Source organism: Lissotriton vulgaris, chromosome 7, assembly GCF_964263255.1.
Source record: "Lissotriton vulgaris chromosome 7, aLisVul1.2, whole genome shotgun sequence".
Lineage (NCBI taxonomy): Eukaryota > Metazoa > Chordata > Amphibia > Caudata > Salamandridae > Lissotriton > Lissotriton vulgaris.
In genome coordinates, this window is record NC_141695.1 from 1,260,061,996 (window position 1) to 1,260,079,297 (window position 17,302).

Below are 17,302 nucleotides of genomic sequence, written 5' to 3' on the forward strand. Positions count from 1 at the left end.
CAGCATATAAACTTTCATCATGACATTCCTTATTCCTTCCATATATTAAAATGTCATCTTGAAATACCTTTGCATTTTTAATCCCTTGCAATATTCTACACATTTCTCTTTGAAATACTGCAGACGCGCTTGCAAGGCCAAACGACATACGTTTATATCTAAACATTCCCTCTGTGGTAATGAATGCAGTACAATGCTTAGAATCTTCATCTAAAACAATTTGGTGATACGCAGTTGTCAGATCTATCTTGGAAAACCAAGAGGACCCACCAACAGAAGATGTAAGTTTTTGTAGATTCGGAAGAGGAAATGTATCGACCCAAATGGCCTCATTTAGGCATCTTAAATCGACACATAAGCGCAAATCGCCATTGGATTTAAGGAAATCACCACTGGAGAAACCCAGTCTGAACTCTCAACTGGTTCAATAATTTCATCCTTGCACAATTTTTTTAGTATTTCACCCAATTTCTCTCTGTAACTAATAGGTACGTTCCTAAGTTTTTGTCTCACGGGACACGCACCTTCTCTTAGAATAATTCTATGTTTAAATCCAACCATCTTGCCGATACCATTGGAAAACACATCAGGAAATTTTTCCTTAAGAAATGAATAGTTGTTCATCTCACGACAGTCATCCTGAATAGAATAAACAGGACAATCTAAACTAGGATCAATTTTCATACCCAAGTCTGTTATGTGTGGCCATCCTAAAATAGTTGCACCTTTGTTAGCCACATATATTTTGCCTTGACACGAATTATGTCCAAAACTAATCTTAGCCAAAATAAAACCTTCTAAAGCTATTTTATGTCCAGTATAACTTCCAGGATGTACATCTGATTCCGATAATGATCTGTTTGGCCAAAGTGTTTTAAATAAATCCATGCCCATAATGGTATACCATGCACAAGAGTCCACCATTACTTTAACTTCCAGACCGTCCATGTTGATGATACATGATGGTAGCTTTTTAACTTTACTCGTCCCCTTAATTGACTCATCATGCACACTGCAAATTTCACCTACAACGTGAAAAATATCATCTTGATCATCTTCTTGGACACAATTAACCTTAGCTTTAAAGTTGTGACATACTCTAGTAAAATGTCCCTTTTTTTTACAGTTGGTGTATATTTTGTCAAGTGCAGGACACCACTTATAATTTGCTAAATGGTTGCTAGATCCGCACCTATAGCATACAAATTTCTTTTGCTCATTACTTTTCACATAACTTTTCTCATTACGTTTCTTGTTAGGGTAGTTACTAAACGACTTATCATTCTTGTACTTGGATTTGTCATCCTTATTTATCACATTGACTGAACTAGACTCAGAATCATTTTTCTCATTTCTAACTTCACGAATACATTGGTCCGAGATTTCTACACCTCTAGCCACTTCAATGGCATTTTTTAATGAAGTACTACCTGATGACCATAACTTTTCCTGAATTTTATTAGATTTAGTTTTCATAAGAATTTGGTCACGTAAAACCTGGTCATATGTCATACTTTCAAACTCACACGTAACAGCTAAACCCCTCAAGACTGAAACATACTGATCAATCGACTCATCCACTTTTTGAGCCCTTGAATAAAACTTGAACCTTTCCATAACAACATTAATTTTCCTCCCAAATCTTTCCTGCATTTGTTTAACTGCACATTAATAAACACCCATATCGCCAGCATTCTCAATTTTAGGTAAATTCTTAAACTCCCTTAAACCCACTGCACCTAGTCTGTGTTTAAGTAAAGACACTTTCCTTCCCTGTGAACATTCTTCTTCATCTAAAACCTCTACATAAGCTTCAAACATGTCAATCCATAAATCCCACGCAATAGGAGGTTCACCAGATTGTGCAAAAAAAAAATGGTGGTGGATGAATCGAAGACATCTTAAATACGTAAAAGAAATGCAATGTAAATGCTTCAAAATAAAAATATTAAAAAAAAAAAAAAATTTAAATCTTGCCCAAAAAGTTCACCAAAGTTCCAGTTATATTCTTTGTTCTACATCAACTTGGGCAAAAAGTTCACCACAGTTTTTATTTCAATTTTGCTTGTAGATCCAAATAATCCAATAGTATTAAACGTTGTGTTCAATAGTCAAGGAAATATCAATAATAAAAAAAATAAGCGCTTATATCCATATACTAAGCACTAGATGATAAAAGCTCCTTATTACACACGATGTGAAAGTTAATAAATTGCTCGGAGCTCGGCACTTGTTGCTAGGATACCTTTAAACAAAACTTAAAATGGCCGCCACGTTGCGTAGTAGTGCGTGGTGATGCACGAGGTTGATGACAGTCTTCGGAAGCCGGTGTGTCCTTCGCATCATCCAGTTGCTAGGATGTAATATGAACGTGCGTACGCTCACGCATCCTTGATGACAATCTACTCACGCGTTGAAGAAATCAAGTTGGCCTCTTGAAAAAAAGCAAGATGTAACGGCAAAGCAAACACGTTACTGAAGGTGAAGGTTCCGAGTTTCAGAGTTCAGAGTTTCTTTAAAGTTGAACCTTAAGGAGCGCCTTAAGGAAATAGCAGAGTTTGCAGATTTGCAGTATTATTCAATCGAAAGTGGTAAAAAAAATTCTTTTGAGAAAAAAAAAAATCCACAAGGAAAATATGCTCAGTGCCGCTGAATCCCGCTCGTCGCCATGTGTTGAAAAGAAGAATGTAGGCAAATCCAATTCCTTACTTCTTTATTTCATGAAGTATAAACACAGCGGCACCGAACACGACTCCAACCTCCAACCCTCCTCCTTCAGCAACTGCCTTCCCTACGACATCAACATTCTCACAACCCATGCATTCCACACACGCCACACGTGCACACACAGACACGCGCTATCATACACTATCATACACACGAGACAATCCAGGCGCACAACACGACACATACGAACCAATACCACACTATTCTCCTTCTGCTGTACCAGAATCCAGTGTCCGCCATTAACGGCAGAGCGGTGTCCCATGTACAGTCTCATCAGCACACTTTGGTCCAGTCCCTAGGGCGCCCATCACTTACCATTGGTTGGCATCATTATCACTCTTCTTTGCTACTTTCTATTTCAGCTGTACCAGGGAGGCGCCACTTCCTTGTCTGCCTGTGGCGTATAGACCAAGTACAGATTGATATATCTTAATTAGTGACCATCCGCTGCTCACAGCTGTGATTCAGGTACTATTTTTTATTTAATTTTTTTCTGTTTTATATAGCGCAAACTCATACGACCCGAAGGTATGCACAGGGCCGGACCGGAAGCCCAAAGCAGCCCTGGCAATTTTGTCAGACCAGCATCCTCCCCTTCCCTGGGGGAGGGGAGGGTGTTGCAGGTATGAAGCACTGCTGCTTTTGTTACTAGGAGCCGATACTGCAGCACTGCTCCAAAACCAGGCCCTAGCAGCAAAACAGCCCCCCACTGCTACGAAATCAGTCCCCACCCTTCCAGCCTTCCGTGGAAATGCCAGATGCCCGCTACGGCCAGTCTGGCCTTAGTATTGGATCTTTTTAAGTGAGCACTAGTTAAATTACACAATGTCCCAATCATGTTTTTTAGGCACGGGGAGATGAAGTGATTCATGCAGAATCACAGGATGTTGAGCCGATGACAAGACTAAAACCTTGTTTCTCAGTTCAGAGGTTGGCAGCTCTGGTTGCCCACATCCTTTGTCCCCCTCCCACCCACCCATTCTCTCTCTCCATTTTGCTTCAAGCACTTCACCTGAGGGAAGTAGAGGCAGGAGTATACATACATGCATGAATGTGAAAGAGGCCTCTGATTGTTTCTCTTCTGATGGATTTTAGTGATTTTCTTTACCCCTTCCCATGCTTGTGACGGAACCGTTCCGTCACGAGCCTCGGGTGGGTTGTGCTGGTGACAGAACGGTTCCGTCACGGCCCTCTCGCCGCGCCTGCGCGGCGCGAATTCCACGCCTGCGCTAACGTTCTCTAGCGCGGGCGGGGCAGTGACGGAACCGTTCCGTCACAAGCACAGCTCACCCGCGTGCCGTGACGGAGCGGTTCCGTCACGAGCACGGGACCGCCGCGCGGTCCCCCACCCCCTTAGCACTGCGGCGGAATAGCCGCCGCAGTGAAGGGGTTAAGAGGTACAAAGCTACTTCCTTTCTTTTATCCACTGAAGGCCTAATAAATAAACAAGTCGCTGATGCCCAGCATTTCCACAAGCTATGCTACCTTGAGACACTCTGCTTTGTCACAAAACTCGCTGGCAATCCCTGAAACCTTCTATGTCTTCCCCGAGCTTACAGTCACTCTGATGGTTATATTGCTCTAACATAGGGGATCATCACTATGTTGGGCAGACCGCGACCGACAGTCTATCAGTGGCAGTCCGTTTGACATCTTCAGAATCGGTCTGACCTGCGGATTACATTACAGGCGGTTGGAGTGCAGAGGTAGGGGATAGGACCACCGCCTTTAACATGATCAAAGATCCCATCAGGACGGCGATCCAATTCCTTACCCTACAATGGGGGTGGTTCCTATGCAGGCTCCACCGTAGGGATTTGGATATCCCTTTCCAACTGCCTCTTCATAGTGGTCCCACCGCCATAAATAGACAGCTGGAAAGGAACTTAGGGCCCCCGTAGGCCACTGCTAAGTGGCCTGGGGGGCGCATGTATTCCCCCCCCACATCCATACACCATGAGCCAGACACCTCATGGTGCCTGCCACATGGTGCATGAATGTGCACAAACTGCCTTTTTTCCACTGTTGTCCTTTTCTTAGGCCGCAGCACAAGACACAGTAGAAAAAGGCAGTTTCTGACCACCTACAAGGCGGTCTAATCGCTATATGGTGGGAAGGACCACTGACTCCTTGTCGGGTGGTCCCATTCCCACTACGATGGTTGGTCGTCTGACCAATCGCCATCGTAATTAGGCACATAGTTCCAATGTATGAACATGTTTACAAGTGTTTATCATGTCACTAATGGGCAGCCATGGAAGACAGAAAAGCGGTTCGGCAGCTGCAGGGCACCCCGTTAGAAGGTAAAACCTGGCAACGGAGAGATGATGGCTTTAGAGAAGCACATGCTCCCTGCAGCCCTGTTGCACATTTAAAAACAAGCATTGGCAATGCAAATAGGTCTCACCTATGCAAGATCTAATGGCTTCGTCAATGTTTTTAAGCTATGTTGTACAACAGCACAGCTGCTATGCAGCATGACTAAAAGTTTTTAAGAAAAGCACTATAACTCGTTCAACGCTGGCAGCTTTATAGGATTTTTTTTATACTTTCAACCATGCTGCACAATAACCATACAGCTGTTCAACATGTCAAAGAAAACATTGAATAAACCAAACAGCTTCACTATTTGCTTTCAGTGTTTTTTAAGCCATGTTGTACAGCTGAGTGCCTGCTGTATAGCACGATTGAGAGTAAGAAAAAGTGTTATGGCGCTGACAGCGTTGACTGCACCCTAGCACTTTGTTTTACACTTTCAGCAGTGCTGCACAGCAATTGTGCTCCTGTACAACATGGCTAAACTACATTGACAAAGCCAATAGATCTCGTTTGCTTTGCCAGTGCTTGTTTTATTTTTGTTTTTGCTTTGCTCTCAGCTTCCACATACATCACCTGCCCCTTAGTTCTGCTTGAACCAAGATGAAGAAGTGAGGAGCTGCAAAGCCTTCCTTTCAAAAACATCCAATAATTCCCACCAATACTATGATTACTACCCATAAGCCAGGAAGTTCTCTCACAAAAGGAATTGCCACATGAAAATCAGAGGTTTTGCACTTTTTTGCCAACGTCCAATATCAGAGCCATGAGAAAAACTGTTTTAACCCTCTTGACTTCTGGTCTCTGCACAGTGATGTGTTAGACATTCACACTAATGTTTGCATAGAGCTTGCGCAAACATTGAAGGGCACTTCCTGTGATCTTTGTGTCTAGTGCTCAGGATGTAATATTAACACCGAGTGCACACTCTTTGTGAGGTATGTATACACTGCTGAGGAAACGGCACACTTATTTTCAGAGGTAACAGAAATTTACAAGGAATATTACCAAATTGCAGAGGAAACTATGCCAAGCTTTTGATGTACAAAAAATAACACATTGATTCACATGTAGCCTGATAATGGTGTGTTGTGAATGTATCTAGGACCCTAATTAAATATCCTGACTCATACCCTTATGCGGTTATGATAAATCATGTCCTAATGAAGGCATACGAATCTTACCCATATTCAGCCATAGTCCACGCAGCCCAAATACGGCAAGGCTACTTCCTTGGATTCCTAAAGAGCACAACGAGTTCTTTCGACACACCAAACTTTCAGCAACCTGGGAATTCCCCATGTCTTTGTTTTGATTTGTCATTGAACTCCTGCGAGCACTAAAGGAACAGTCAGTTCTTAGTGACACCTTTTATTGACGTCTTATGTCCAACCTTACATCAAACACGGCACCTTCCAGGTATAAATATACCAACACTTGCCTTAAACAGACACACAGTGGTGTGGAGCAGAGCAGCTATCTACTTACCGAAGCCCAGCTGATGCGAGAGCAGAAGGAAGCCGCCCCTCCCCTTTGACACACTGGAGAAGCTGCCTTTTCTCACGCCGAGAAATCCAGCTCCTGTGTTTTCCAGTCACCCTTGCGGGTTACTGGGAGATCGAGTCCTGAGAAACGAGATACAAGACCTCCTTCATTCTATAACCAAGGTACGGAGCTGATTCAAACCTTAGAGAGAACTCTTGATTCAGATTCTTAGAAAAAACCCAACTTAACTTAAAACTGCAACTTACTTACTCCTTCCCACGTATTAGGCTTAGGTCAGGTAAACCGGGCTAGGCGTATCTTAGAAGCACCAGATGAGTTTGTTAGTCAATATTTTTATGTATGTAAATATTTTATCCGGTTTAAAGTATCATATGGCGAAGAAACCATATCAATGCTTTTACAGTATTATTTTATAATACTCCTTTTACTGTACGCACTTTACTTCATGATAAGTATTGCAATTGCGGCAATTCATTTCTCTTGCATGAGAAAGAAAACTGCTCAATAAAATAACACCTTTAATTGAAAACGCCCCACTCTCTATTTCTCTGCACCCTGGTAAAAGTAAGCATGCACGACTGACTGAGTGAAAGAGCTGTCTATTGTTTTCACACGACTCTGGAGATACACTCCTTATTCTGGGGGAGCAAAGTTGTCATGTTATATGGTTGTCAGAAGCTAATCCCTTCTTGTCTAAATCAGGGAAGTTAACCCCTCCCTATTCATTCGATAAAGTTTCTAGTGACCTCTGAGCTAGCTGGCAAAACTAATTAAGTCTAACATAGTCAGTAGAGACCTAGATGACCTCAGTCCTACGTCTACACTGCTGTTTATGTTATTCAAATGCGCAGAGCCTATTGGGAATATAGGAACTACACTACAGGTGATCTAAGCAGGAATTCGCTCACGAATGAAAACTTTGCACACCCTTAATGGAGTAGTGTCTTCACTGCTCAACTAAAAATGAGATATGAGGTTCTTTGGTTTGTGGGACATTTTGTGATGCTCTTTCAACAACTCTCAGAGGGATTTATATACAGACAACTTACCTAAGGGTTGCTCTTGGCACTATTTTTTCATAATCAAAATAAATTGTTCAATTGAGGTCCCTGCAGTGATACTCTCCTGTAGGTGTCACTCATACACTTGAGATATCATGTAGCGTCAGTGCCATTGAAGGTTGGACGAATGCAATATTGCAGACCTTCCATCTGCATCCCTCTTATGGAAGACTCATCAGATGGTCCATGCAAGTGGTTCTTAACCTTTTGACTGTTGTATACCCACAGATTCAGTGCTGGAAGCTGGGGACCCCCACCTTATATATTTCTACGATTTGAACCTCAAAACAACACACAAAAGGACAGAAACGACTACACGTCAATCAAATACATAGATTATGGTATATTTTATTTAACTCACAACCAAAAAATGTGAAAATTGAAATTTTTATTTTAATGAGAAGGTTAGAGCTTTTCAAAGCTTACTTTATTTCTGAACGTCAAAGCAATATGCTAAATTCTAGCACATCACACTTTCTTTTCTGCTCCTGATGCATGCTCTTTTTTAAGTCTCGCTGTATCAATGCGTAAGCACTGATGGCGAGATTAAAGTAGGCTTTTGAAAAGTCTGCCTAAACTGCGGATTAGACACAGTTCATGTGAGACAGGTGCTTGCACGAGGCCAGCCACGTCACACACCACCATTTGTCTGTGCCTCGGCATCAGACTTCAAAGGCTGCCGCTATCCCCCCAATCACACTTCAAAGGCTGCAGCTCTCCTGCCCCTGCATCAGATTTCAAAGGAATGCGCTCCCGCTCCCCCGCCCCCGCAACAGCAATGTCGAGAGCTTGTTTTAATACACACTAAGCACTGCTCTTATGTCTCCCACATAACCCCGCAGCTGCTCACTGCTCTGCACATTCCTTGCACTCCTAATAAACTGGAAGAGTGAAAGAGTGCCTTTCATCCAGAACTGCCCCATCCCCTCACAAAACTCACCCTTCATCTCTCTCACAAACAAGCCCACTCTGATACGGGTCTTTTGCTACCTTAAGGAAGCTGTTCATGTAAGGGCGTCAATCTTCACCTCTCCTCTGTATCTTTGTTCAGCCCACGCAGCCTCCTCAGCTCGCCTTGCCTTGCGGATGTTGCCCTCCCATGGTGCCAGCTTCTGCCTCTCTATCGTGCTCCCCACCCTCCTCTAATCTCACTACATTAAGATGCTTCCTTTCCCCATCAGGCTCCCTACCTCCACCTCTTCCACATTGTCCTCCATACTCTAGGGATGTTGTTACCTTTACTTCACATCTGTTTGTACCCACTCCACCCAACCGTGTGCCCCCTGCCTCCTAAACCCTTGTCACCTGAAAAATGCTACCTTCTTTCAGACCTTCTTTTCTACCGACCCTCACTCTCCATATCATCGGCCCTCGTGACATGAATGAATCTGGTCCTCTCAAGCCCTCAGTCTCTGCTTCCTCCATCCCATTCTTACATTCTCGCCTCTCGTTATGATAAGGTTGCTGGTCCTCTCGGGCCCTCATTCTCTGCTCTTTTAAATCTAGGCTCTCTGTACTTAATGCTTTTAGTCCTCTCAGGGCTTTAAGCGCCCCCTCCACCCCCATGCCTCTCATCATATTCAGGGCCCTCGTATGCTTACCACCACAACCTGATTTTTATTAAATTAGGTCATCTTAGCTGGTGGCTGGAGCCTTCAAAGCCCTCTCCGGCCACTGGCCTTTCCTTGGGCTCTGTTCTCAGAAAGAACAAAAAAATTCTAAGATTCCTAAAAGCAGACAGGCCCTCACCTACTCTCCAGCGAGGCACCCCCTCTCTTTCCTGCATAATTTATACCCATGCTCACCATCCAAATTTTTAGCTCCTTTTCTCCCTCAACGTATTTGAGTAAAAAGCCTTCAGCGCCGTCGTCACGCATTTGAATTGTCATGTCGTCGAGTTCATGGGTTTTATTCGCTTACATTGTGCAGCTCTGAGACAGCCACTGCGTGCATTTCTACTGGGGGGGGGGGGTGGCCTTGTTTGTTTTGTTTGTCCTCTGAGACATTCCTGCAGCTGTTACTTCTCCAGTGAGACAAAGTCACTTCCTCCTTTCCTGTCCTCCCTGTTTCTTTCCCTGTGTCCACCCTCTGCCGTGCTCCCTTCCTCCGCCCTCTCCTTCTTTCCCTCCCTCCCTAATCTAAACCCTCTCTTTTCCTTCCCTCCATTCTCTCTTCCATTCTACTCTTCCCTCCAATGTCTCTTTCCTTTATATACCAATGTATTTCATCCGTAGCTGTGTTCTCTTTTCCCCTTTCCCTCTTCATTCCCTCCACTGGTCTCTCCTCTTTTCCACCCGTTATTCTTCCTTTAAATCCTTTCTTTTCCAGATTCCTCACTCCCTACCTCACACTTCTCATCTCCCTCTAAGACTGCCCTGATCTACACCACCCTCCCTGCCCTGCTTCTGTCCATCGCATCCCTCCATTCCCCCCTGCCCTTCTTCTCTCTCCCCCTCTCACACTGCCAGACTCCTGGCTACCGGTGCACTAAGATGCTCCCAGCTGAGCACTGGACCCAGTGGAGCCAGCCAGAGACCATCCATCACTCTTATCAGTGGCCATGTGGCAACTCGGTGGGCCCTGACACCAAGGGGGGGGGGGACTTGCGGGGGTCGGGCGGGTGGGGGCTGGTGAGACAGGGAGAGTTATTAAGGTGATAAGCAGCCATTACAAACAACAACAACTGTCCGGACTGGTAACTTCAAAGAAACGTTGCATATTGTATGTAGGCCAGGAATGTAAACAGTCAATGATACAATGCAATGCTATGCAATAATGCTTTATTGGCATTACCGAAGGTCCAAGGATTGCCAAATCTATACTTTAGAAAACTGCACCTAGCTGGGCGGTACGTGTGCGCATCCTCGTCACACGCCTTGTGTCCGTTAATAATGGCTTCACATCAGCATTGCTTGAGGGCTGGAAACCCAGCATGGAGCTTTGCATCACTTCTCGAGGTCCTTATTTGGAGCACAGTCTCCTGTTCCGGGGGGCACCTCTATGGGGGAAGCGATTTCAGTCTGGATCAATACACACACAACCCCGCCCACACACACACACATACAACCCTACACACACACACACACACAAATACCCACACACAACCACACACACCCCCCACACACAACACACTCACACACTGCCCACTCACACACTGCCCACTCACACAGACCACTCACACACTGTCCACTCACACATTGCCCCCTCACACATTGCCCCCTCAGACCCCTCCCCCCACACAACCCCCGAAACACAAAAAAACACATCCCCACCCACACAACCCCACACACCCACAATCCCATACACAGAACCCCCCCCCACACACAACCCCCACACACACAACCACACAACCACACACACACACACCAGGATAGCAAAACATAGCATAGCAAAACAAAACATAGCATAGCATAACAAAACATAGCATAGCATAACAAAACATAGCATAGCATAAAAAACATAGTATAGCATAACAAAACACAACAAAACATAGCATAACACAACAAAACATAGCATAGCATAACAAAACACAACAAAACATAGCATAGCGTCACAAAACATAGCATAGCATAACAAAACAAAGCAAAGCATAACAAAACATAGCATAAGAAAGCATAGCATAGCATAACAAAACATAGCAAAACAAAGCATAGGATAATAAAACAAAACAAAACATAGCATAGCATAACAAAACAAAGCATAGCATACCAAAGAATAGCATAGCATAACAAAACATAGCATAGCAAAACAAAGCATAGCATAATAAAACACAACAAAACATAGCATAGCATAACAAAACATAGCATTACAAAGCATAGCATAGCAAAACACAGCAAAACATAGCATAGCATAACAAAACATAGCATAGCATAACAAAACAAAGCATAGGATAGCAAAACATAGCATTGCATAACAAAACAAAGTATAGGATAGCAAAAAAAGCATAGCATAGCATAACATAACAAAACAAAACATAGCATAGCAAAACACAACATAGCATAGCATAACAAAACACAACAAAACATAGCATAGCATAACAAAACAAAGCATAGCATAGCATAACAAAGCATAGCAAAACATAACATAGTATAACAAAACATAGCATAGCATAACAAAAGACAACAAAACATAGCAGAAAAAAACATAGCATACCATAACAAAACACAACAAAACACAACAAAACAAAGCATAACAAAACATAGCATAACAAAACACAACAAAGCATAGCATAACATAACAAAGCATAGCAAAACAAAACATAGCATAGTCTAACAAAACATAGCATAGCATAACAAAAACACAACAAAACATTGCATAACATAAAAAAACATAGCATAACATAACAAAACATAGCATAAGAAAGCATAGCATAGCATAACAAAACATAGCATAACAAAACTAAACATAGCAAAACACAACAAAACATAGCATAGCATAACAAAACACAACAAAACATAGCATTACAAAACATAGCAAAGCATAGAATAACAAAACAAAACATATAGCATAGCATAACAAAACACAACAAAACATAGCATATCAAAACAAAGCTTAGCATAGCATAACAAAACATAGCATAACAAAGCATAGCATAGCATAACAAAACATAGCATAACAAAGCATAGCATAACAAAACATAGCATAGCATAATATAACACAACAAAACATAGCATAGCATAGCAAAACACAACAAAACATAGCATAGCATAACAAAGCATAACATAACAAAACACAACAAACCATAGCATAGCATAACAAAACAAAGCATAGGATAGCAAACCTAAACATAGCATAGCATAACAAAGCAAAGCATAGGATAGCGAAACAAAACATGGCATAGCATAACAGAACAAAGCATAACATAACAAAACATAGCATAACAAAACACAACAACACATAACATAACAAAACATAGCAAAAACCTAACATAGCTTAACAAAACACAACAAAACATAGCATAGCAAAACAAAACATATCATAGCATAGCAAAACATAGCATAGCATAACAAAACATAGCATAGCATAACAAAACATAGCATAGCAAAACAAAGCATAGCATAGCAAAACATAGCATAGCATAACAAAACATAGCATAGCATAACAAAACACAGCATAGCATAGCATAACAAATCAAAGCTTAGGATAGCAAAACATAGCATAGCATAACAAAACAAAACATAGGATAGCAAAACAAAACATAGCATAGCATAGCATAGCATACAGCATCACTCAGCCTCACCACAGCATCACTCAGGGGTACCACAAAATCACTATGCGCTACCACAGCATCACTGAACGCCACAGCATCACTCGTTCACCACCACAACATCACTCAGCGCCACCACAGTATCAATCTGTGCAACCATTCAACAACAACTGGTTCAAATATGTTCTCTCAATGTTTCAAGCTTTATTACAAATGTCACAAAAAGATGTTAATATTTCACTTCTGTTCTTGGATTTTCGTCACAATAAAATACACTGAACATAATCTTCACAAAAGTTATTTACAAAAGTTTAAGCTATTGCCATTATAAATTACAATAACTTTTATTTAAGTATTAATTATTAACAAAAAATAAAAGCCATTGTTATTTGTAATATCAATACATCTAAGTCACGTAAATACAACACATATTGCATATGCTATAGGTGTCACATTTGTGAAAGTTAAAACTATTGACATTGTAAATGACAAAGCTATTAATTTAGCTATTTTCAAAACCAACACATAAATACAAAATTTGTCATTTACAATACCAAAAGCTCAAACTTTCCTAATGCGAGACCTATTGCATTGCAAATGATTGTTGTCAGTAGAAACCAGTGCTGCTTCAATTGAGCCCACCAGTCATCTATACAGGAATACGTTTCCTATACTTGCACTGCTTCTACGAATCAAGATAAGGATACCAACTTAATTATTAGCTTTCAATTTCAAATTCATTCACATTGAAGACTATTTTTAAATTTTTAAATCATGTTTTTTATGCATATGCACTTAATCTCTTAATAATATTTCATTTTCAAAGCAGTCATGGACCCCATGAGCAGGTGTATCTTGGAACTCCAGATGTTGATGGACCACAGGTTAAGAACCCCTTGTCTATGTTATTTGTCCTGAGGGTATGGACAATGCTACAGTTTTTCCTTTCTGGTCCAACATTGACCACTTGCTCTCGCTCTTGAAACAGTTAAACCTGTTTGCTTACTTTCCCAAAGTAGTTATTTAGGAATATTCACAGTCTAGCCTTTCTGACCCATTGCAGGATAAAAGGCTGTCTGAGGGAATGACACCTTGCTGCCCCAGAAGATTTCTTGAGATCTTTATATCTATGCCCCCTTCCTCAGGCATTTGTTATTTGATCATTACCCAGGTCCTTTTCAATCCCAATTAAGGTCAAGGAAGTAAAGGGACAAAGACATGGATAATAGTGTGGACAAATACAGTGACTGAGGGAAAATACAATTAGGCAGGAACCAAATATCAAGAGAGGGTTTATAGCGATGGGCAGAGGATAAAGTGTAGGATTACAGCGAGAAGGAAGGTAGGAGGAAGTAACAGAAAAAAGCAGGCATGGAGGAGTAAATGACAGACTTGGCGACGTACTGACTGTTGTTTCACTGATGTTACAAAGGGGTACTTCAGTCCCAGGGGGTGCCGGAAACTCCCACATGCGACAGCCACAGTTTTTGATAATTTTTGCTTGGCCACAACTTTTCTTACAGGCCTGGAAATAAAACAAAACGTCAGTAAGTGACAGACAAAACTTCCCACATCCATACCCCTGATTAAAGAGAAGGGTGAGAAAATTGGGACCTCATAGACTAGCACATAGGGGCACAGAAGACTATGGCGAGGTTGAACAAAAAGTATGCTGTGGCAATACAAGCATTTTGCCCTAGAATAACCTCCTTTCCTCTGTTAAGGGGACATTTACCAATAATCATCAAACTCAATAAGTGGATGTGTCAGTCATTCACTTTTATGAGCCCTGCATCATCTTGGGTGACTTCAACCTCCTAGACAACACAAGCTCAAAAAATCAACCTCCTCAGAACACCCAATGTGGTACAGCATGTCACACAACTAACCCACTCCAAAGGCCATACCCTCAAATTTACCTTCTTAACATCACCAAACAACAATCCAATGCAAGCTCCCCATACCCTTAGACTGTTCGGACCACTAGGCCATCCATATTTCCCTCCTCTGCGTACTGTAAACAGGCCATGGTCAACAAAAAGAGACCACCAAATCTTCAGGACTTTCAAAGACTTTTCCATAGAAAACCTAATGCTTGACCTCACCTCTCACCCCATTAACACCACATTGGATGCCAATACTCTTATAAGCAACAGTTTTTTTGGAAAGCTATGTGAACATCGAAGCCCCAATTACAACATGCAAGTGCAAGCCAAAGCCTTCAGCACTATGGTATCATAAAGATCCTGCTTAACAATAAACAATCAATACACAGACAGAAAAGAAAATGGGAAAAAAAGAGAACCGTAGAGGACGTCTTGATACTGAAGTCCCTCCAATCAACACACAGACAGCTCATTATTTGAGCCAAAACAAAGTACTATGCCATCACCATCAATAAAGCCACCAACAGTAGCGGAATGTTCTTTAAGTCAATCAAGCACTGCTTGAACCGCCTGCCAGATCCACTATTCATCCCTCCATAGAAAAGTGCAATGCCATTAACCTCTTCTTCTGTGAAAAAATACAGACCATCCAATACCATTTCGATGATACCAAGCCTACGTATCTCTTGCACTCACCCCTTCCCGTACAATCTCGCAATGTTCAGGCTTCAAAGCCCTATCACTCACAGATCTGGCTAACATACTCCACTCCCTTAAAGCGACTTCTTATGACAATGATGTTTTACCATCGTCCTTCATCAAAGCTCTCTCTAGGATGCTCTCTTTCCCCTACTTGTCATTATTAATGCCTCCCTCACTCAAGGCATCTTTCCTGGAACTCTCAAGACTGGCCAAACCCTCCCACTTCTAAGGAAACCTACACCAGACCCTGATGACCTCCCAGCTACCCGCAAATTCACCTACTATTCATTGACAGGATCATTGTAAAAGCAATCCATGTTCAACCCCAACATTTCATCAAAGCTAACCATCTTTCGCATGACTACATTTCTGGTTTTGATCATGCTGGAGCACAAAGACAGCCACCTTATACATCAGACACCATGCCCTCTTGCCTGCAGATAAAGAGGATCTGGCTTCCTGATATTTCTGGACCTCTCAGCTGCCTTCAACTTAGTCAACCATCCCACCCTCATATGCGCCTTTGAGTCGTGAATGGGATTCACCAGCACTGTCCTTCACTGGTTCTCCTACTACCTTTCCAACTGACACTCGTTTGTTCGCATGGGCACCTGCAGGTCACAACAGATCCCTATGAAGTGTGAAGTCCCCCGGGTTCCATACGATCACCTGTCATCTTCAAACTTTCCATGGAGCACTTGGTACTCTATTCACAGATAGCAACATCAAGATGCAATACTACACTGATGATACATGCTGGACCTGATACTCATTAGATAGCTTTGCCCTAAACATTTTGCTTTTTCCAACAGTTTTATGCTGATTCTCTTGTTTGGCCTCCAGGCACTTTCCCACTGTAAATGCAGTGTGAAAGTGTGCGCGCCCTTCCTACCCATGTTGGGAAGAGGCACGGACTCAATGTTCTCTAACATGGAACGAGCTGCCACAGCAGAGAGGTGGGTGCGCGCTAACATCTATACTGAGTGAACCCAGGAGCAGCATGTCAGTGCAGGCCGTTGTGTGTGATCACCCACACCTACGGTGCCCGTGATCAAGTGTGCAGCCTCCCAGCGCAGGTATGCATGCATACTGACACTGTCTTAATTAGACCTGTGTCTAGTCTGTAGTTGCAGACTGGTGTGGGCACACTTGTACCTCTGGTGCTGGAGACTATTTGTCCGGCCTGTCATTGTTGGTAAGTTTGTGCAATAACGCACATGCGCCTAGGTTGTGAGGAATAACTGTGTATGCTTTCAATACCAATGAGACTTGCTCTTCCCATAAGTTAACATGGGGAAGCGATTGACATTACTTTAGGCTGCAATAGTGGATTGCAGTAGAGCAGCCTCATGATGTTTCATATCAATTGATTTGTTGTGCCAAACCCTTTCCAGTGGTAAAGGTAATTTTGGCATAACTCACATAGAAATTTCAATTATGGAATGTGGACATTTCTATCCTCTCAGAGTCCCATGTGGCATTGTGCATGGTTCCAGTGGACACCAGGGGGTTGGGGGAGCAAATCTGTGCATTTCCCATCAACAGCCATAAACCATGGGCATACAAATGGAAACGACAGACCTCTGCCATTTGAGGGTCATATGGAATAGATGGGAAAAGCAAGGTTTTTGACACTTGGCCTCTCAGGGCTGAATCATGGCCTCCCTAAAGTTTAAGATCTACATTCCACTGCCCCATGGCAGACAGGCCTACAGTTTATGGGGCACATCTAGGGTTCAAAGGAGAAACCCTATGCTGCCCCCTAACTTCAAAGGCTCACAATAGTATAACTATGGATGCCATCCTTCAGCAAAGAGTGAGCTATACTTGTGGAGACTGGGAACCGGAGAACCGGACTATGTGGTCACATTATCAGAGGACTCTGTTGTGCACACAGA

General features: G+C 42.5%; 1 protein-coding gene across 1 annotated transcript in view; it reads right to left on the reverse strand.

The window, feature by feature from the left end:
* Positions 1–14,327, reverse strand: part of LOC147703362 (degenerin mec-4-like) — a 63,595-nt gene extending 49,268 nt beyond the window's left edge. Inside the window, exon 1 of the mRNA XM_086928912.1 lies at positions 14,221–14,327. Within this exon, the coding sequence (XP_086785038.1) occupies positions 14,221–14,287 (67 nt within the window). The 5' untranslated portion in view covers positions 14,288–14,327. The remainder of the gene's footprint in view (positions 1–14,220) is intronic.
* Positions 14,328–17,302: the final 2,975 nt, after the last annotated feature.